General features: G+C 52.2%; 1 protein-coding gene across 5 annotated transcripts in view; it reads left to right on the forward strand.

Moving 5' to 3' along the window:
• Mpped1 (metallophosphoesterase domain containing 1) overlaps positions 1-22,202 on the forward strand; it is a 78,208-nt gene that overhangs the window by 13,308 nt on the left and 42,698 nt on the right. For 3 of the 5 annotated variants that reach the window (XM_052748496.1, XM_052748497.1, XM_052748498.1), the window contains exon 3: positions 6,239-6,420. In XM_052748496.1, the coding sequence (XP_052604456.1) occupies positions 6,239-6,420 (182 nt within the window). Of the gene's footprint in view, positions 1-6,238; positions 6,421-15,367; positions 15,420-16,425; positions 16,454-22,202 lie in introns of those variants that run through there. The other 2 variants (XM_052748499.1, XM_052748500.1) reach the window with 2 other exon arrangements.

The raw sequence follows: 22,202 nt of genomic DNA on the forward strand, positions 1-22,202 counted from the left end.
TGCCTCTTTTTTAAAGAATTTATTTTTATTTACTTTTTTATTTGGGAACCAGACTAGAGGATTTAGGCAGGCCGAATGCACTGTTGAGGGCACACCTCTTCTTGGTCTTTGAGACCCAGCAGCCTGGCAGAGATGCTGCAGGCAGAGGCCTGTCTTTCTCTGCCTAGATTATCTTTTTTTTTTGTTGGTGGGATTGGAGATGATGATACTGAGGTCCCTGATGCTGGGGTTGATCTTGTCCAGTGGGAATGTGGGAGAGCCCCAGACCCTCAAACAGAGCAGTGGGGGCTGATGTGCATCTGTGTTCTCCGCACATCCGTCTGTGAGTGTCCTGGACTCAGAGATGCTGCCCTTTGGGGCTACTGTGGAATGTGACTGGATTGGGTAGGCCCAGGGAGACCCTAGCTGGAGAAAAAAGCCATGCAGACAGGACGATGGGAGAGGAAAGCTGAGGAAGGTCCATCAATTTGGGGGTGTTTGGGAATGACCAGGATAAGATAGATTCTAGTTGAGACCTGAAGGAGTGTGGGGTGGGGGGCGATTGGAAGGGGTATTAGGATTCCCTGGGCTAAGCAGAAGGAGTAGAAGGATAGAGCCCACAGAGGGCTAATATGGGAGAGGGGCCTGCTGGGTAGAGGGGCCAGACCATGTCCTGGGGAAGGGCAGTGGGTGAATGAGAGAGAGGGTGGCTGTTCCCATTTAACCAGGGAACAGCGGAGGCCAGCCCTTCTCTTCCCTCTCCCTTCCTTTGTTCCTTCATTCGGATTCTTTGGGAACAGTTAGGCAGCTTGTGGGTGAGAAACACGGGTCCCGGGCTGGCCTAACTGGGTGATGCTCACGCCGCTTGATGCCTCAGTTTCCCCAACCACAAAGTGATATTTACAGTGATGCGGAGGGTGCAATGGAGAAGTCTCCGAGGCGGTGGGGCCACGTGAGTGGCTGATGTTCATCACTGTAGCAAGAGCCAGGCCCGGGCGTGGAACTTAGTGCTTGAAGTGATGAGAGGCAGCTGCCTGCTCGCACTGGGCTTGTGTTCCAGGCATCTGCGGCTAGGCAGCAGCAGGTTGTAAGGGCATGTCAGCGTGTGACGCTTGTAGCAGCAAAAGTGTTTTCGGGTTGCTTGTCTGGCTGATGTCCCCCATGGTCTGGACCTCTCCCCTTTGGCCTGCTCTATGGAATGCCTCTCCAGTCAGCTAGGGTCCTGGTTTCCATAAACAATGGGGCTGAGTGGCCACTGGGGTGTGGGTAGGGCTTAGGAAGGAGCACAAACAGAACTTTGAAATTCAACATTGCATTTAGCAGGACAATGTCTGGGTAGGCACAGGACTCTGGGGCCGCTGCCTCCTGTCCCTTCCATTCAGACTCCAGATCTGAACTGGAGGAGGCCTGCAGGCTGTAGGGGATTTCCTTCACAAGTGGCCACTCTGCCTTGGAGAGAGGTTGCTCCTGCTTAGTGATTTATCACCTCCGCGGACTTTGTCTCTGGGGTGAAGGAGTGAGGAGCGGGGGGTCCTATTTAATAAATCCACAATTTATATTTAATAATAACAGTGACAGCTCAACATGGCCTCTGATTGAGCTTTGTGATTTACTCAGAGGCCCCTGAGACCCTGCTGGGAACTTGTCAGCCTTTGTCAGAGTGATGATTGTCCACAGCTGGGGCCTCTAGCCGTGGGCCCTGGGGCTGAGAAATCCCAGGAGGTTTTCGGGAGAATCCTCCAGGCATCATGTCCCTGGGCATGCAGGTATAACAGTGGGCAGTGAGAGGGAGGGCCAGGGTTACTGGAGTCTGCCATGAAGGTATCTGGGGTGGACACACTTGGTGTTAACTCTTCCCTCTGGCCTTTGGGGGTCACTGGAGACATGGGCCAGACCCTTTAAAGACCCTGTGGGTCCCTCGGGTGGTACTGGGTGCTGGAGAATGTAGGGATAGGAATGGCAGAGCTAGGCTGAGAGGTTCCGTCCTTGGCACTTGACTGGGTTGACACCTGATCCCTCCTTTCAGAGGGAGAAGCTAAGACTTTGGAAGGGGAGCACATGGAGCCAGGGCACCCCCTTGGCCCTGTGTAGTGGGTTCAGCCTGTCCACTAGCTGCAAGGCTGAGGACTCAGCCTGGAGCTGGGCAGGGGCCAGGGGCAAAGCAGAAGAGGACTCAGCCACATCCTGGGCTCCTGGGCAGCAAACCCAGAAGCTGCTCGGGCTTCCTAAACCTTCCAACCTCCCTCCTGCCCCAGGTTTTATGTGTGCTTGCATGTGTGTGCATGTGGACACATGTGTGTGCACACGAGTGTGGTGTGTACATGTGTATGTGCACGTGGTGGTGTGTATGTGTGTGTGGTGTATGTGAGAGTATGTGGTATGTGTATGTCTGTGTGTGTGTTTGCACATGTGTGTGTGAGTGTGTGTTGTGTGTGTGCACCTGTTATGTGTATGTGAATACGTGGTGTGCGTGTGTGTGCATACTTGTGGAGGCCAGAGGTGTGGCTCCTCAGGAGCTGTGCACCTTACTTTTGGAGACCTGGATCTTACCGTTCAGGGTCAGTCTCCTGTCTCCACCTTCCCAGTGCTGGGATTACAGGTATGCATCTTTGTCCAGTTTTCTCTTGGGTTCTTGGGGTTGAACTCAAGGGTCCTTCTGCTTTCGGGGCCAATGATCTCCTGACTGAGTTATCTCCTCAGCTCCAGCCTCAGATCTTCACACAGGCTGTTCCTTTGGCTTCTCTAGCTTTTGACCCTGAATGCTCTGTAGACATCCTTCACATGTCCCTGGAGCTGGGCAGGGGCCAGGGGCAAAGCAGAAGGAGACTCAGCCACATCCTGGGCTCCTGGGCAATGAACACAGCAGCTCTTCCTAGTCACAAATCTCCCGGCCATGTCCAACTGAAGATGTTCTTTCAGAGGTGGGCTTGGTTCTGAGGCACCCCTGTACCCCCTGCCCCATATCTGATCCCTAGTACAGAAGATGGAAAGAAAGAAGGGGATGGGAGGAGGGATGAGGCCAGGAAGAGCCCTGGGGATGCAGGAGGGTCTGGGGCTCAGAGGTGCAGCAGCATTTGAGGGAAGCAGAGTGGGCCATCCCAGCTGGAAGGACCAGCTACCTGAAGGCTGAGAGACAGTGGGAAGTACAGGCCGAGGGGTGTGCATGGGCAGGGTGGCCGGGTCACCTTGGAACCTGCCCTTCTGGGGAGAGCACCAGAAGAGGGGGTCAGGGCAGTTGTGTTGTGTGGAGCTGACCACTCACTGCCCGTCTTGGGCTTCAGTCTCCTCTTTTGCAGAATTCTCAAACAACATGGCCGATGCCCAGGCCCACAGCTGCATGAGTTACAGGAACCTCAGACTTCAGAGCACCCTTTTTCTCTGGGGCAACTGAGGGATAGCCCGTCTCTTATGAGGCCTGTGTGGGTGTTTGATACCAGGCATGTTACTGTCCAGGATGGCTTTGGGGGACAGAGCAGAAGTCACTTTACCCACCGAGTGACCTCCCTACCCCCCTGAAGTCAGCTTCTGTGGCCAAAACTGCGGGTGAAACAGCCTTTTCCCGAGGCTCAGTTTTGTCACCTGTAAAATGGGTAGGGTACTGTGCAGAGGGTTGCAAGGAGGGAGAAGAGAGCAGACGCGGGGACACTGCTCAGTCGGTGCTGAGTTCCCAGACACTGGGAGCGAAGCTTGCTGTCTTTTCTTGCAGGGTTGGGCAAACAGCTTTGCCGCAGAACTGAGCTGGGGAAAAGAGACTTTAGCTCGCTTGCTCTCTGGGGATCTCTAGGCTTCTATCTTCACTGTGCTCGGAAGCCTTGGGGTGCAGGGAAATAAGGTAAAGTTAATTAAAGAGCTCGGGCTCCCACAACCGCCCCTGTTGATGGGAGCCCCCGGCTGCCTGGTGGCCGGGTCGCCTCTTAAGGAGAGACTGCCGGATCCCCCCACACTCCCAGCCTCCCCTTCTTCCTTTCTCGTGATCTCTTTGACTTAGTCTTTGTAACTTTATGGCATCTGTAAAGTGTGTGTGTGTGTGTGTGTGTGTGTGTGTGTGTGTGTGTGTGTGTGTGTGAGAGAGAGAGAGAGAGAGAGAGAGAGAGAGAGAGAGAGAGAGAGAGAGGGATGGGTGGGAGAACATATGGATTTGTTTGGTTTGCCTGAGTTCCCGTGTCCACCAGTAGGTAGGTAGGTAGTCCAGCGCTGATTGGCTGCCTGTGGTCCAGTCAGCGCCGTCAGGATGGTCAGAGATCACAGGTAGGGGACCCCCACACCCCTCACCTGTTAGACTGCCTTGGAGAGGAGGTGCTGGGAGTCCTGAGGACCGAGGAAAGGTGAGAATTGCAGGGAGATTTGCCTTCCAGGTCTGTTCATGCACTGCCTCCTTCTGGAAGCTTCCAGGAACCCAGAGCAGGTTAGGGCCCTCTCTGGTCTTCAGCCCTTCCATTGCTCTCTTACAGCTGGAGGCTGCAGGGTCACAGCCTAGTCGAATCTGTAGCTGCCTGCAATCTGTGGGCTCCTGGTGGGTGGGGCCCTAGCTCGCTCATCCCTCTGGCCCTCGCTGGCCTCGGAAGCTGGTACCTATTAGGCACTCAGTATTTGTGCTAATTGACCATGGAATGGGTGTACGGAGAGAGGAGACGAGAGCCCAGAACCTTCCCGGCTGCCCATCATTGGGCTCATTTGGCAAATTTCTCCGTCTTTCCAGTCAGCCTAGCTCCAAGCTGCCGAGGCTCCATCTTGGCTTAACAACCCCCAAAGGGGAACCAAGGGGGCTCCCCGCTATGGGGTCTCAGAGATGGAGGAGAGGCTGGCGTGGCGCCTCCACCTGCTGCAGATCCAGCATGAGGAGGCATCCTGCACATTAGCATGCTGAACCCATGTCTCTCATAAGGTGTTAATTAAATTTCTTCGAAGTATATTGTCTGAAAAAAAAAGGATAATTAGAAAGATGTCTTTAAAAGTATTTATGTAACTGATACGGTACTGCTTTTGGTTTGTCGCATAATTAGATTTAAACATGACTCCTCGAACAGCATACTCGTTTGGAGAGGGCTGCTTGTTGAAATGTCATTGCGTTGTTTTTAAGCGTTGTGAGCCTGGTGAAGTCATTTAGTTGGGGATGCGGTATGCTCTGTGAAGAACACTGGACTGGGGGGCCTATGGAGGGCCCTCAGCCGGCTGCAAGGGCTCGTGGGGATGGGGATGGAGCTTATTTAGCTGTATTCCTTTTAATTTCTGGAGTGTTCTTATCCAGGGAGGTATAAACCCAGGCCATGGGTTCTGCTTGTGTCTAAGAGACAGTGGCAGAGCGGGGCTCAGGGACCTGGTTTTCTGACGGCAGGGGTGTTTTTTTTACACAATCCCAGAAGGCTCTTGGTATCAAAATGACCACACTGTCTTAGTCCTGGGAAAACTGTCACCTGTCTTTTGCCCCCCGCCTCCCCGCGTGGTTCTCTATGGCAATGGGGCTTCTGCATCTTTTGCGCTGGGTGCTGAGCTCACGGCCAGTTCTCTTGAGTGGACCAGGGATTTCAGGCCATTCATCGTCAGCGGGGCAATAGTGCCCCCCAGGGGTGAAAGCTGGTTTTGAGAGGTTGAAAAAGAAACTGTGGCTTGTGGACAAAGCCTAGACAGTTAGCACGGGAGACAGAGTGTTTCTGTGATGGTAAAACGCCATGGGCTCAGCAGCAATAGCAAAGCAGGGAAATGCTGCTTTTGTCCAGAACAGCTGGGCTGTAATTGTAGGCGCTGCACGTGGGCATGGCGATCAGGCACTCACAGAGGCTCTCTGAGGCTCCCACATTGCACAAAGCAGCTTAAGGAAGGGGTTATTTTGCCTCAGAGTTGCAGGGTACAGTCTGTCATGGCTTGGAAGGCACGGTGGCAGGAATGTGGGGGAGCTGGTCCCATTCTATCCGGTGTCAAGTAGCAGGGCCAGATGACTGCTGGTGTTCAGCTCTCAGGACACCAATGGTGCTCCCTACACAACTCCCAGATCTGTATTTCCATGGTGATCCAAAGTCCCATCAAGTTGACAATGAAGATTAAACCTTACACCATGGAACAGAGGGGAAACTGAAGCACAGGAGACAAGAACATTTTGCTGGACCCTCCAGAAGGCTGGCCGTTTGGCTCATGCTCAGTTGGACACTATCTGCGTTGATGTGGCTGGGAGCATGGAGTGGCTGTATTTTGGAGACCCACCATCCCACAAGATCACAGCTCTGTGACCCCCTATAACCCACGGCATCTTCTCTCCCTGCAGGGTGGACCCGGTGCCTCACGACGCCCCAAAGCCACCTGGCTACACACGTTTTGTCTGTGTTTCTGACACCCACTCAAGGACAGACCCCATCCAGATGCCCTATGGTGATGTGCTGATCCACGCCGGGGACTTCACGGAGCTGGGGCTCCCGAGCGAAGTGAAGAAGTTCAATGAGTGGCTGGGTAAGTCCTGTGCACTGAGCGCCCCCGGTGCCTGGGAGGACGTGGCACCCAGAGCCACCCCGCCCTCTGCTAGTAATGTGTCCTCCCTGCCTTGCCCTAGACTTCCCGATCCTGTGCCTTTCCCTGTCCACCGCCGTGGGGCACCTTCCCTGGCTTCTCAGACTGGGTCTTGAACCTTTCTCCCATCCTGCCTTGGGTGTGACTTCCCATTTGTTTGGCTCACATATGTGTGGTCCACCCATGTGTTCAGCCTTGAGTCCCTGGCATAAGTGTTCACAAAGCAGCTGGTAAATGAAAAAAAAAAATGAATGAATAAGCTGAGTTGTTGTGTGAAGAATGACTTTCTGGGAACAGTGATTCCAGGGCAGGTCCTCTGCTCATATGCTTGTGGTTCAGCCTCCAGTGAGGAGACCCCTTTGCTCTGTGGCCCCATGGGGTCACAGGGACCTGAGGTGGTTCATCCTGTGGGCATCAGCTGGTGTAGGTGGCAGAGCTTGACCCCACAACTTACTGGGTAGGGCTTTGTCCCGGTGATTTTTTTTTCCAAATTAAAGATATGAACTAGCATGCCCCCACCCCCAGCACGCTCCTCCCCCAACATGTACAGTAGGGAATTTGCATGTTCTGGAGTCTGTGGAAAAGTCACAGTGAGGTGGCTCTGTCTCTGCCTTGGGGAAGGCTGGACAGATGGATGGCTCCTGAGTAGCCTGGTGCATAGACCTGCTGTCCTGGAGAGGAGACATAGGTGTGTCGATCCATCCCTCCCATAGGAAGCTCCCCAGTGGCCACGGCTGCCAGACTGTCCAGTCCTTTCCAGTCCCTGTGTGTGCCACACGCAGCTGACTGGGAGCAGGGGGCCAGCCATGAAGCGGGTAGCTGTACTGAGCGAGAGGCCCGGCTCTGCCAGTGAGACAAATATTTACAAGCAAGGCTTTTCTTCCACTTGGCAGGCTTGGCACTTTAAATATTGATTTTTCAAATGGGAAATTTTAATCCAGGCTCATTTGGGCTAGAACATGTGAAGGCTAGGGTAGGGGAGTGTGTAGCCAAGGCCAGAGACAGCCAGGTGCTTCCCTGGACACGCTCTGGGCTGTCTCCTTCAGGATTCTCCATGCCCAGGGTAGCTCTTTGTCCCTTCTGCTGTGAGTTATAAAAGGTGAGAGTTTCCCTTTGGCTGGGTCAGGGTCACCACAGGCCAGACACCTACTGTGTGCCAGGCCCGGTATGGCACGTTCTTTTCTGCTCTCTGCCTTGGTGAAATGTGACCACAGCTTTGGTGAGATATTTCTTTGTGCATTCTCTTTTGACAGATGAGAATTCATGGACCCTGCAGTATGGCTCAAATACTTGAGCTGAGTGGTCTGTGGGCCCGGATCATCAAGGGACTATGGCATGGGGATGGGCTGTGGCTTTCTCCAGGGAAGGGAAGTCTTCAAGGTGGACTTCTCTTGGAGGCTTGGGCCTTGACAGAGGAGTTGAGAGTCAGCACAGGGTGTGGCCAGATGGTTTGGGGCAAAGCATGGGACCCTGAAGGCTTCCTCCCACAGGCCTCTCTTTTTGGCTGCTTTGAGGCATTTGAAGAGGCCAGGGATGTCACTGCGTAGGGTGAGCTGCAGGCTGGGGAGCCGGGAGCTGCCCTCTATTCTTGATCCAGGGCCAGGAACCAGCCACTTGGTGGAAATGGTATTGGTTGCTAGAGTGCTGCTCCTGCTGGCCGAAGAGACACTTCTGAGGGCTTGGAGATTCTGACTGGGAAATAGTCGTGTGTGTGTGTGTGTGTGTGTGTGTGTGTGTGTGTGTGTGTGTGTGTGTGTATGCAGAGTGCATGTGGATACAGCATGTGTTTCCTGAGTGCCCACTCTGTGCCCTCCTCTATAGAATCACCTCCTTCAGTCCTGATGACAAGAGGGAGCAGCTATTGTTAGCTCCATCTCACAGAGTAGAAAACCAAGGTCCGGAGAAGCAAAGCAACTTGCCCAAGGCCACATAGCCAGTATGTGGCAGAGCTGGGATTCAAACTCAGGCAGTAGAATTCTGCGACGAGGGTCTTTGTTACATCTCTTGTTCTTAGTGGTCGGGTGCGTGCCTTTACTGTCTGGGGCTGACACCCCGAGTCTGCTTCCTGAGTGGGTGACTGTGGCAGCTGGAGGTCTTTCTGGACCTCAGTTACTCCATTTTGCATGGTACCTTGTCCACCTCCAAAGACAGAATCAGAGGCCGGCATGGGAGAAACAGTTCATTAGGCTTTGTGCACTGTAAAGTGTAGAGTGCATGTACGGTTGCTTCTGTGAACTGGTTTTTGCCATATCAGGACTCCCTCAGGAAAGGAGCAGGGAGCTGGCAGGGCTGGCTGTAAGTGCATGTTAACCTCTCTGATTCCGAGTGTTGACATGTGATCGCAGCAGCCAGCAGTCTCCACAGTCAGAGAACAGACCGGAAGACTCACCTCTGGAGGGTCCGTAGGAGTCAGCATATGTCAGGGGCCGGGAAGAGTGGGGAGTAAGTGTCCGGGGCCCTTGCTCAGTCTCTTGGAGGAGATAGTGATCTGGTTGATAGAGAGAAGCACGAGTCTGCTGAGGATTGACCTGGGGACCTGGGGATGTGGTAGTGCAGGCCTTTGGCTGGGTGGTTATGGTGACTTTGGACCAGGCCTGTGAACATTGGGTAGAGTGTGGAGAGCTGGGGAAGACTGTGGGACTGGGGGCATGACTGCTGTAGGCCCGGAGGTGGGACGGAAAAAAAAAGAGAGCCGTGTGAGGAGGGCTGGTTAGGAATTGGTGCTGATTCTAAGTGTGACGGAGGCTTTCAGGTTTAACAGGAGTGGGGAGGGGGTAAGGAGGGCTCCATGACTTTCCAAAGGCAGATCTGGATAGCAGAGTCAGGGTGGTGGCATCATGGCCAGATACTCTGGAAGATTCCAGAATGGATGTCTGGGTCAGGAGAATCATTTCCTTTGCCATGGCCTTGCTCTCCTCTAGTTCCTTAAGGGAAGCGTGTGCTACTCTGCAGCAGATAAAGACAGAGCTCGTGGCTCTGAGACCTGGTCTCCTTGGTGGCTGGTGCTGTCCCTCTGTCCAGGAGGAGTGTCCCACCTGGCAATCCAGCCACCCCAAAGTACTCATGAACCTTTCTCAGCCTGCAGGCATGCCACTGCCCGGGTCCTGGAGCTGAACCCCAGGGAATGTCTTCCCTCCCTGCTGGTCTCAGGGATAAATGTGAAGTTTCACTCCAGGCCATTTCCTGACAGATGGGAGATTCAAAGGCTAGCGTAAACTCTCAGTGAGATAGGTTTAGGTACCTGACCCGGGCTGAGCAGCCCACCCCACGCTCCCTCTGAGCCACTGCCAGCATGCAGGGATGTCTGTGTTTTCATCCTTACAGGCGTCCTTCCGGGTCCTCGGAGGGGTGAAGGTGGGAGCCGCAGCGGCACCCCGGTTTCTCCTGTGACTGTCCCAGGGAGAAGTTAAGAAATGACTGAGGGCACATCCGCCAACTTTTCAGAGTCAAAGGAAAAATGCAAAACTTGCTGAATGGAGCAAAGGAAGTTCCTTCTTTTTCCTCCTCCTCAGGCGATGATGTGATGATCAGCAGCAGGCAGCACAGTCATCCCCCCCCACCCCCACTCCCCCAAGACTGGTTGGTTCAGGGTTCCCTGGGTGAGGACACCAGGCTGGGTTCTGCTGCTGCCAAATGATAAATGGTAGTCCCGTTGGGAAGATGTCTGCTTATTGTTGGACTGCCCAGGACCGCCTCCTGGCCCCTGGCTGGGGATACAGGTCTCTACAGCCTCTATTCCATTTCCAGCTTCAGGTCGGTCCCTGCATGCTCCAGGGTGGGCAGGAGGCCAAAGGCAGCTCACTCGTTCCCATCCCTCTCTGTAGCCTCTGCTCTGGGCACCTGGCACCCAACGGGCACTTCTGCAGAGTTCTCCTTCCTGCCCCCCCCCTCCCGCGGCCTCCTTCCTCTTTGCTTCTCCATCACATCTTTGGAGCCCCGTCCTGATCCGTGAAGGGGTGTCCCTCCATTCCCTCCCTCTCAACCACCTTAACCACAGACAGTGCCCCACGCAGACCAGTGGGATACCTCGAGGGAATTAATTTCACTTTCTCCAGGGCCAACAGACAGTTCAGGTCACACACACACACACACACACACACACACACACACACACACACACCCCACCCCCATGCATTGTGGCGCAAACTCCGTCTTGCCACACTATAAGCCAGTGGCTGGTGTCTGCCTGTCTGGGCCCAGATGTTGTCTGTCTCTTGGCCTGCTGGCCTCTTCACTCACCAGCGTCACCTGCTGAGTGTATGTGGTGCTGGATGAGCCAGTCCCGCCTGGCTCCCGTTCGTGCCGTGGGGTGGGCTCCCGTGAGCCTCTGAAAGGGCCGGAGATGGAGATCAGGCCAGCTCAGCCAAGGCAGCTTAGCCTTGGGCATGGAAGAAAAGCAGGGTGAGGTCCGCGAAGGGCACAATGAACCAGCTGATTCCGTCGCACACGGCCTCGGGCAGAGGAGGAAGATGGGGTGGGGGTGGGGGGCACCCTTAATGGAGTGTTTAGAAGTTATAATTAACTTTTCCTGGCGCCCTGGCGTAGAGAAGACAATATAAAAGTGGGCCAAGGATTTAGTTAAATAGAGCTCGCTCTTCTGCAAGGAAACCCTTAATTAAAATCTGCGAGGGAGGAAGGGGGTGGGGGGGGGGAAGTGGCGGACGTACTGCAAACCCGGGTCTGGATCTTGCCTCACTGGTCGCATTGCCGTGGCTGTACTGACGGTCCGAGGATGGCACATTTTGCCTCTTTGTAGTTCAGGTGGGAGAAGGAGCCAGGGAGAATGCGTGGTCCTGCCAAGCCCCTGCAGAGCCTACACATTCTGATTATTCCTGTCAAAAGGTGTTTCAGATGCTGCTGGAGTTCGATGACCCTCCTTAGCCACCTTCCCCTCCCTCCTGGTTGGCTTTCTCTGCTAGGGTGGCCCCTGTGGTCTCTCACCTCTTTGGAGGTCGATTTTGGACTTGCATGGGAAGGGCTCCATAGTTCTCAGTGTTGGGGTATCAGGGTGGGCGGGCCTTATGCTGACCCATGTCAGGACCCAGAGAACTTGAACTCAGGGCCCTGGGACCACTGGTGGCTCAGGAACCAGCTGTTCTCAGCAGCTGGTTAACCACCCCCAGTCCATTTCAATCAAATGAGAGAGGCCTGAACCTTGCCTGTGGGACTAGAGTTTCCAGGTCCCATCCAGGGAAGCTGCACCGGGGTCCACAAGCCTTATGATGTTACGGCCCCAGCGTGCATTAGTTGGGGTCTGCCTCTCCTACCTAGCTATGGGGACAGGCAGGGGTCCTCATTCAGCCCAGTGGGTACATGTCCTGGGGGTCTGCTATGTTCCCTGATATGAAGAGTCAGCCATAATAGTATGAAGGGATTTGTTTGACCCCCGAAGTAATGACAGGTAGCCCAGTGAGAGGGTAGGATCGTTTAGTAATGGACAGAAGACCCTAGTCAACTCACAGTTAGCTGACTGTGGTGGGAGCTGCCTGGAAGACCCTCTGGGAAGGGCCTGAGCTGAGAAAGACCCAGCCATGAACTTCCTGGTGCTGGTAGATGGGGGAGCCCAGGTGTAGACCACTTGCCGTAGCCTTCGGAGTTTAGCCTCAGTTCTGCTGAGGTCACCAAGGGCTTGGGAGTGGGGGGGCGGGTGTCACACTGTATTCAGGAGCCCCGCTGGCTGCAGGGTGGAGATTGAGTACAGGAAACAGAGAAGCTGCTGGACCTGGGACGTTGGCGTTAGTGTTGGTCAGAAGCTGTGGTGGCTCAAACTGACCTGGCAGTGTAGAGGGCTAGGGTCAGGGAGGCAAAAAACGACAGGGGGTCATTGCCCAAAGCTGTGAGAGGGGGAGATTGTGGGCCTGGTCCTCACGAGAGAATGAGATGAGATAAACTCCCACGGGAACAAGTTAGTTAGAAAAAAAAAAATCTCACCGTGGGGATGCTCACAGACTCAGGGCAGCTGTCTGCGTGAGACTTCCAGCCAGTCAGAGCAAACCTCCACGAGTGGGTGGTGGGCTCCTAAGGCCCCGCTCCAGCTGAGAAGACACTGGCAGTTGCAAGTGGCTGGGGGAGGGGGAGTTATTTTCTTTGGGGCAGGTAGGTTGCAGTTGCTCTGGTGGATGGCCCCCACCATATGCAACTGGGCAGCACTGACTGAACACAGAGGGATAATGAATGAATGAATGAATGAATGATTGAATGAATGAATGAATGAAAGGAGAGAGAGAGAAAGAAAAAGAGAAACACAGATTTGGGTCCAGGGGAACTATAGGGGACCAAGAGAGGTGGTATCATTGAAATACATTTTATACATGTATGAAGCGCTCAAAGAATAAGGTGAAACAATCAATAAAAATGTCCACTGTACATTGTGTTCTTTTGAAAGCTAACAAGAGTTGTTGCCGAGCACGTGCGTGGCCTGGAAAATGTATTGCACATGACGTCCGTGTTCAGACATTTCCAGGAGCCAAGACTCAGGCCTAAGGATTAAGTTTTGTTGTAGTTGGCTCTTGCTACTTATTTATTTATTAAAAATTATTATACTGGGTCACATGAGGCTATTTTTATGTGATTTTACCGCACCCCCTGTTTGAAATAATTATTATTTTGTGTAGAGGGGTTTGTGTGAGGTCACAAGACAACTTGGTGGGGTCAGATCTCTCTTTGCACTCTTCAGTGGGTTCTGGGGATCAAAATCCGGCGGTCAGGCTTGCGTGGCAAATGCCTTAACCCCCATGAGCCACTGCAGTCGGTGACCGCGTTCTCTCTTTTTAACACCGGGGCCTGGCGTCATTTCTGGTGTCTTTTCTCCCAGAGTCTGGCAGTCAGGGATTCTGATGGGGTAGTCACCGTCACCAGTGTGACAAAGAGTGACTGGTGTTCCGCTGCAGGACGGATGGATGCCAAGGGCGGTGGGGATTGGGATTCATTTAAAAGTTAATTTTCTATATTCTTTATTAAAGAAAAAAAAAAAAGAAACAACCCTTACAAAGCAAACTGTGTTTTAGAGGCTAAAAGGGAGAAAATTAACTTCTAATAAAGATGAAAGACCTGAGATTGGAAGTTGTAGTGGGCAATTTTGGCTAGCCATAATTACAGTATTTTCATGTTAATGCATAAGCCCCTTGAAAGGTGTGCTTAAGCGCTAATTACCTATTTACAACAGAGTGGCTTCTCAAATGAAATGAGACCCGCTGGTGTGTGTGTGTGTGTGTGTGTGTGTGTGTGTGTGTGTGTGTGTGTGTGTACGCACATGTGCATAGTGTGGTTCACTGTGGTATATTTTATATGTTTTTTTTTGTTTTTTAAGGACCATAATCCAAAATAGATATGTCTTAAATAATAGCAACAACAATAATAATAATGTTCAAACAAGACAAATGTATTTCTCTGAAAGCCCTGGACTGCCCAGGAGTTCTTGCATGGTTTAGGGTTTTAGTTTTTGCTTACTTGTGCCCATCTTACATCCAAGGGTTTAGGATGGCTGATAAAACTAATAATGATATAATAAAACATTCCAGTGTTCGTGATGGATTAAAAATGTGCGCCTGGAGTGTCAACACTTGGGGCTATGTGGCTCTGTGAGTGGGAAATCGGGGTTTGAGCTTCCTGGGGGCCAAAGTGAAAATGGAAATGTGCCGATGCTGACTCTCCCCATTGACATGTCTCCTTTAGCTCTGGGTTCATCCCCAGGGTTCCACCCGAGTCTTTCCCTGTGGGAGGATCTTGTCAAAGGGTTTTATGTGAATAACCACAGAGGTTTGTTTAGTGTTTTCTAAAGTATAAAACAAGTCCCTTTCTGTCACTCATTTTGAGCTTCCTGTCCTCCATACCACCCCTGCTTTCTTTTAGACTGAGGTTTCTTTTTCCATCTGCTGGTTTGGGATTCTTCTTCTTCTTCTTCTTCTTCTTCTTCTTCTTCTTCTTCTTCTTCTTCTTCTCCTTCTCCTCTTCCTCCTCCTCCTCCTCCTCCTCCTCCTCCTCCTCCTCCTCTTCCTCCTCTTCCTTTTTTCTGCATCTACTTGGTTACTTGTAACATCTTTATCTCCCATACGATTCAACAGTAAAATCATCCAGCTGTCCCCATGGGCACCCGCACTGCCTCTTCCTGCCTCCTCTTGCCACCATCTCGCAGGCATCCATGCTGCCCAGAGACTCCGCTTCTTGGTTGTTTTGAAGCCCACCCTGGGGGGTTACCCTGGGCATTTGTGTTCCAGTTTTCAGGAGCTGTTACTTAGTCGGCACTTGCTGAGCTCCTCATATGGGTTGGGCTTGACTCCAGGCACCGGGGATTCAGCAGTGAGCCTCTGTAAGGCCGAGGGAGAAGGCAGAGCCTACGCACCCAGAGCTGTGATATGGCAAGGACGTCTGGAGCAGAGAGGAGCAGGAGAGGGTAGGACCCTCAGTGAGGCGAAGGCTGAGCAGAGATGTGAACGGTTGGGGCCAGCGCTGACCCTGTCCCGGCTCGGAGGCAGCTGCCGCCTCGGGCTGACATGAGGACTGGGAGGTCCACAGAGTGGCTGAGTGGGGGGGGGGGGGGGGGGCGAAGTCCAGGAATTCAGAGCTTCAGGCAGAAGGCACTTTGGTGGCTTGGGCGTGGGGTAGTGTTTGGACAGAGGAAAGGTAGGCTCAGTCCTTCTAGCTTGAACAGGTTGTGGGACAGTTGGGAGCCTAGGGCTGGCATTCCTACACACTGGTGGCTGTGATCCTCTTCCATCCGGTTCTATAGGGCACCTACCATCCTGACTCCACACTTCGTGCTAGATGCCGGGGGAGACAGTGGCAGGAGTCCACGGAGACTCCCACCCCAGAGACATTAAGACAAGAGGATGAGGAGATAGTGGAGGGAGAGGCTGGGACCAGGTTGGGCTGTTCAGGCTTCAGTCCCAGCTCATCTGCCTTCCAGATGTGTCATGGCGGACAGGCGGCCGTCCTCTGCAGTGGTGAGTGGACTGACCTTCTGGGTGGAGGACCCAGCGTGGTCCTGACACGTGGCCCGACCGTCCCTCTCACCTTCAGGCTCATCAGCTCTTGTCCGCTCTTTAGTTTTCTCATGAGTCTGACAGAAGCTGCTATTGGGAGGCAGGCTTCCTTCTGGCTCAGGTCCAGGGCTCAGTCCATCGTGGCAGGAAAGCATGGTGGCGGGCGCGTGAGGCAACTGGTCATATCATGTCCGCACTCCAGAGGCGCGCGCGGGGGGGGGGGGAGACAGACAGAGACAGAGAGAAAGAGAGAGAGATAGAGAAAGAGACAGAGACACAGAGAGAATGAGACAGAGACAGAGACAGAGAAACTGAGAAAGAGAGACTGAGAGACAGAGAGAGAAAAAAGAGAGACAGAGATGACAGAGACAGAAAGAGACAGAGTCAGAGAGATAGAGAGATAAAGACAGATGAGAAAGAAACAGAGGGATAGAGAGAGACAGAGAAAGAGAGAGAGAGAGAGAGAGAGAGAGAGAGAGAGGCTGGCGCTCAGTTTCCTTCTTTTTATTCAGGTCAGGACTCCACGCTCAGGGTAGATCTTCCCCTCCCCACTTAAGCCTCTCTGGAAACTATCTCACGGGAATACTCAGAGGTGTCTCCTACTTGATTCTGAATTGAGTCAAGTTGGCCACGAAGATGAACCATCATGGTGTGGACGAAGAGCTAGCCAGCTGCCTGTTCCTTCGGGAAGTGAATCTTGTATGATACGCTTCCTCTTCTGCACAGACGTGGAGGGATGTGTTTGGATGTGAAATAAGCCCGTGGGTTTTTTTAAATGTCATTTTCATATTGGATCATATTCCAGAACAGGAATAATCAGGAAGCCAGGAAATCCTGGCCAGCACAGAGCTAAAGTCTTCTGTCCCCAGGCACAGAGCTCTGAAATGCCTGGAAGATTCTGTTTCCTCTCTCCCACCTCTCCGCACCAGAATCCACACCTGGGCTCAGCATCAGCCTCCTGAGACTGGAGAATGTTGTTGTCATGCAGAGAGGCGGTAGGAGCTGGAGTCTGTTCCCGGCACAGAGCAGCCTCTTCTCACTAGAGAGGTCTGCTGTTCTGGTCTAGTCCTTGTGTGAATGTGGGTGCAGGTGGGTTCCTGTGGGTGTGGGTTGTGTGTGTGTGTGTGGTGCATGTGTGTGAGTGTGTATGTGGTGTGTGTGTGTGAATGTGGGTGCAGATGAGTTCCTATGTGTGTGTATGTGTGGGGGTTCTTATGTATGTGTGTGGGTTCCTGTGTATGGGGTGGGGTGGGGGGTGCATGTGTGTGTGGGGTTCCTGTGGTAGAGGTAAGTGTGCGTATATGTCCTGTGTGTGAGGCACATATGTGTGTGGGGGTGCGTGTGTGTATATATGCTTACAGACGCCAGAGGTCAGCTCAGGTGTCATTTCTGAGATGCATCCTCTGGTCTCTGCCCCTCCCAGTACTGGGATTACCAGTGTGTGCCACAGTGTCCTGCCCAGCTTCCTCACATGCGCACTGGGGGTTGTCACGTGGGTCCCCATGCTGTGCCACGTGCACTTTACAATTTGAGTCGCCTTTGCAGTTCCTGGAGTTTTGTTTTAAACCTTTAAAACATTATCTTGTTTATACTTGTGGTGTGTGTGTGTGGGGTGTGTGTGTGCAAGCCATGGCATGCGTGGAGGTCAAAGGACAACCCACAGGAGTCAATTCTCTCTCCCCGCCACGTGGGTTTTGAGGATCAAAGTCAGGCCACCGCTCTTAGCAGCAAGCCCCTTTATCCTACTGAGCCATCTTACCTGCTCATGTTTGGTTTTTTTTTTTGGAATCAAGTCTTATTATACATAAGCTATAGCCCAGGCTGGTCTCAAACGTGCCACTCTCCTGCCTCAGTTGGGATTATAGGCATGCACCACTTCATCTGGCTCTGGCCTTATATTTGCTTTCAGCCTGCCTCATCTCAGACTTCATTATCTGGCTCTCTGCTGGGCAGGTTCCCAGTGAACTCAAGATTTCTCATGTCTTACAAGCTCCCAGAAGACATCAATTTTTTTCCCCCCTGAGAATCACGTCGTGAGTATCAAGGCCCTAGACTAGCACTTTCCAGAACTTTCTGAAGTAGTAGAAATGTTTATACCTGTGCTGTCCTTGGGATCCACTAGCCTCACGGGAGTGGCAGGCCCTTGAAATGCCAGTGTGACTGAGAAACCGAACTTTGCATTTTACTTCTTTGTAATTAATTTGAAATGAAGTAGCCACAGGAGCCTGTGGCTAGGCCGTCGGACAACACAGACGAGTCTGGAGGGACGTGTGGTTACTGTCTTCATCACAGACAAGGAAACAGTTCCATTTAACAAGATAGCTATGATGTAGTGATAAGGAATGATGTTCTGTTGCACTAACATCAATGAAAATCCAATCACATTGAAGCTGCTGATAGGATATGAGAATTCCAGCCTCCCGGGTTTCCTGTTGAAAAGCACATTTTTCTCCAAAGCCAAGTGGAAGCTCACAGGAGTCTAACGATGATATCACAATTCATAGGCATTTTTGTGTGTTTTCTTTACTTCTAATTTGAGACAGGCAGCCTTAGACCTGAGTAACACTGTCCCCTTTTCCCAAATAGGGAAACTGAGGTCCAGAGTGGGCTGGAGATCAGGAGCCTTGATACTCCAGGGTGATGCTGTCTCCTTAGAACTGTAGATAGTACCAGCTCTATAGGTACTTGGTGGTGTTATTGATTAAATCTAGAAGGCACCCATCTCTTTGCCCAGTGGTTCTCAACCTTCCTAATGCTGTGACCCTTTAATACAGTTCCTCATGTTGTGGTGACCCCCAACCGTAAAATTATTTTCATTGCTACTTCATAACTGTAACTTTGCTACTGTTATGAATTATAATATAAATGTTTTCTGATGGTCTTAGGTGACCCCTGTGAAAGGGTCATTTGACCCCCCAGAGGGTTTATGACCCACAGGTCAAGAACCACTGTTTTAGCCCATAGTCTGACTTCCAAGTACGTGTCCCTTCACAGACACAGTTACTCTGGGCCTCTCCCTGCATCCATCCCCCCTACCCCCAGCAAGGAGTAGAACCCCTTGAGGTCCCTACACGTTGGGAAGGCAGTTGAAAGCCCAGACTTGGGGCTAAACTCGAGTTGGACTCTCCCATGTGTTCTCTCCCCCCCCCCCCCGCCACTCCCCCACCAGCTGTGTGTCCTTGAGCAGGAGGGCGAGCCTCTCTGAACCTTAGTGTTTTTCTCTTCAGAAGGGAGAGTCACTGGCAGGCCCTTGGTGAGTCGGAATGAGGCAGTGCAGGGGCTGAGGATGTTCAGTCAGATGTGAGGTGAATTCCCCGCTTCTGCCTCTCCTGAGTGTGGTACCTTCGAGAAGCAGGGACAGTGGCTGCAGCTGGAAGTGTGGGCGAGATGGGATGTACGGAGCTGCCAGGTAGGTGGGAGCTACGTGTTGAGGCCCAGCCAGGTGGCAGTGGTTGACAGAGCCCCGGCGCCTTTCCAGGGACACCAACTACTCTGGAGATAGGATACATGAATGCCAGCACCTTGGCACTGAGACCAAGCATGTTCTTCCCAGGCATAGATGAAAATTGACCCCTGGTGGGACAGCTGGTACCCCTTCCACACTGTGTACCTGAAGCCCAGGGTCCCCGGGAGTCTTTACTTTGTAAGACTTCTCTGGTTTTCGGAGGGAGCTGGGATGCAGCCACGTCCACCGTCCTGGCTTGCTTCATTTCTGAAATGAGGCCCAGGCTTTTGGGATGGGGATGAGATCCCCTCCCTGGCCTTGCCTGGCTGAGTGCTTTCTGGGAGCACACAGACTTGAAGAGTCATCACTCCCCTGCCTCACTGTCTGCATCCACAGCCTTGATGGAGCTGTGTTGTAGGTTGCTGCAAGGTCTGAACACGACAGTCACTGGGAGCTGGTGTGTGTGGATCCTGGGCCCCTCCCCACCTCTTTGACTTCTATTCCCAGCATGTGGCTTTGGATGTGTATTGTCGTCTCCCTGAGCCTCAGTTTTGTTCTCTGTAAAGGGGGCTGAGGTTGGAAGGGTCGAGGCGGGGGACAGTGGGTATTCAGGGCTTGGCACGGGCCTGGTGAGGGACAGATGCAGCATAGTGGTAATAATGACTGCAGGGATAACCATATGCACACGACCAGAGAGCCTGGGGTGGGGTTTAGTAGTGGCTGTAATTATTAATACCATCCGAGTGAGCACCTACCTGGTTTCTCAATCAGACAGTGAAAAGTTCAGATTTAGCTCTTTGAAATTTGTTTTCAAAGAAAAGCAGATATTTGAAGCGCTGAAGTTTGTTCCTCTGATTTCTCTCAAGGAGAATTTCACACCTTTCTCAGAAAGCGTGAAGCAAATGAGGACCTGCAAGAGCGCAGGGCCTTTTTGAGCTAATTCTGGGCTGGGTTGACAGCCGAGAAGCTGAAGGGGGGAGCTGGGAGCTGACAGAGGAAAGCTGGATTCCGTCACATGGCGAACCCTCAAAATAGTCACTTCCCAACTGATACCGTCATAGTAGCATAGTACCACCGGTGAGTGGGTGGGGGGGAGAAAAACATTAAAAAAATTTACTGAACTGTGCAACAACCCTCTTGAGGTCCCCCCAGAGGTTCCCTGCTGTGTCCTATCATCTGATGTGAGGGTTCATTTTGTCAACTTGACACAACCTAAAATCACCCGGAAGGGAGCCTCGATGAGGGGGTGTTTACATTGGCTTGGTCTAGGGCTGTGTCTGTGGGAGATTGTTGTAATGAAGTTAACTGATGTGGAAAGACCTAGGGCATTGTGGGCGGCATCACACGCTAGGCAGGAGAGGAGGGTCCTGAACTGGGTGAGAATGGAGACATGGAGCTGGGTACGAGCAAGCAAATGGACGAGCCTGGATACATTCATTCTCTCTGCTCTTGACTGTGGATGCGATGCGGTTGGCTATTCGAAGTCCCTGCCTAGACTTCCCCACAATAATGGACTGTAACCTGGAATTCCAAGGTGAAATAAATACCCCTTCTTCCGAAGTTGCTTTTTGTCATTTTTTTTTTTTTTTTAAATCACAGTAACAGTAGTGAAACTAGACTGCCTGCTTTGGTGGGACTTCCCTGGTACCTCCAGGCCTGGCTCCACCCATCCTTTTGTCCACCATAGGCATCTAGGCTGTTGTCAAATAGGTTGCAATTGTTTCCCACCTCCAACCTCTCCAGCACTGTTCTTCTGGGGCACCCCAACCTTTGCAGGGGGTGGGGAGCTGCTGCTTGTCCTTTATTACTGCTATTGCATATGCAGATTCTTCCCTTACTTCTGGCCAGAAAAAGGCCTCAGCTGCTTGCTTTTGCCACACTTTCCAGTGTCCTTGGGAGACTTAGGTGGGATCTATTTCCTGCTGTCACTCTAGGGGACCAAGAAAATGACTGTAGAATAAAGGACTGGGTAAACAGAGATGGCAAGGCGATTTACTTCCGAATGCCCAAGTGTCTAAGGTATATTATTTATTCATCCTGAAGATAGTCCATTTTACAAGAACTATATTAGGAAACAGAAATCTTCAACCTTACTCTTGGTTTATGGTGTGTGCGCACCTGAGTGCATGTACAAGTGTGTGCACGTGTTTGGAGGCCTAGGTTGATGTCCAATGTCTTCCTCAGTCACCCTCCATCGGATTTTTTGAGACAGGGCTCTCACCTGTCTCACCGATTTGGCTAGATTGGGGGCCAGTGAGCTCCAGCAATCCTCCTGCCTCCACCCTACCAAGCTCTGGGATTAGAGGCAAGTAAGTGCTTCTGCACCTGGTTTAGGGTACAGGGGACCTGAACCGAGGTCCTCACGCTTCGCGACAGGCATTTTACCACTGAGCCATCTCTTCAGCATTTAGGCTTACTCACTTCCTCGTAATTATTTCGGCTACTGTAATGAACTTGGCTTTGGATGAAACCTTTCCCCTTTTAATAAGTTAGTTGACTGTGGCTGGCTGGTGTCTGAGGAGCCTTTTGGAGCAATGCATATTCAGTAACCCCAGGAAGGTGCCGGCCCTGGAGCCCTGCCTCCCCCCTGAGAGCGCTGTGGAATCCTCTGGTAGGGAGGGAGGGGACCGAGGGCAGCTTTCTCAGAACTACCGTACTAGAACTCTGAGTACCCCACACGCTGAACCTCTTCCTGACAGGGTCCAGGCTGCTCACCTTTACGATAATTTCAATATATAAAAAATTAGAAAGGAGTTGTGGCAAAGTGTACACATCATGGTACTTGCCGCTGTAACATTTTTTTTGATTGGTAATTTCGCTGCTGCTGGCTTTTAGACAGGGTCTCCTGTAGCCCAGAACAGTCTCCATAGCTGAGGATGACTGAGAACTGATTCTCCTGCCTCTACCTCCCTGGCACTGGGATTATAGGCTCGTATCACAACATCTGGTTTACCCGGTGCTGGGGATCGAACTCAGGGAGGGATTTGTGCCAAGTCATCTGGGCCCGCCTGGGGCCATCTTCTGGCCGTGACCTAATCTTTGTCACTGGGTCTGTGCCCATTCTCCTCCTCTTGTAAGGACCCTGTCTTATGGGATTAAGTCTCCCCTCTGGGACCTCATTTTATCTTAATTACCTCTTAAAGACCCAGTCCCCAAACACAGTCATACTCTCAAGGGGTGGAATGGGTGGGGCCCAGTTCAGCACACACAGTGGTCAGCACCATCACTTGCTAGAGCCATCGTCTTTCCCATCATGCTTTGCCAGACGTTCTAAGTGCCTTGCCTCAGTTGGGGAAGGG

This window comes from Peromyscus californicus, unplaced genomic scaffold, assembly GCF_007827085.1.
Source record: "Peromyscus californicus insignis strain IS unplaced genomic scaffold, ASM782708v3 Scaffold_20__1_contigs__length_68692818, whole genome shotgun sequence".
Classification (NCBI taxonomy): domain Eukaryota; kingdom Metazoa; phylum Chordata; class Mammalia; order Rodentia; family Cricetidae; genus Peromyscus; species Peromyscus californicus.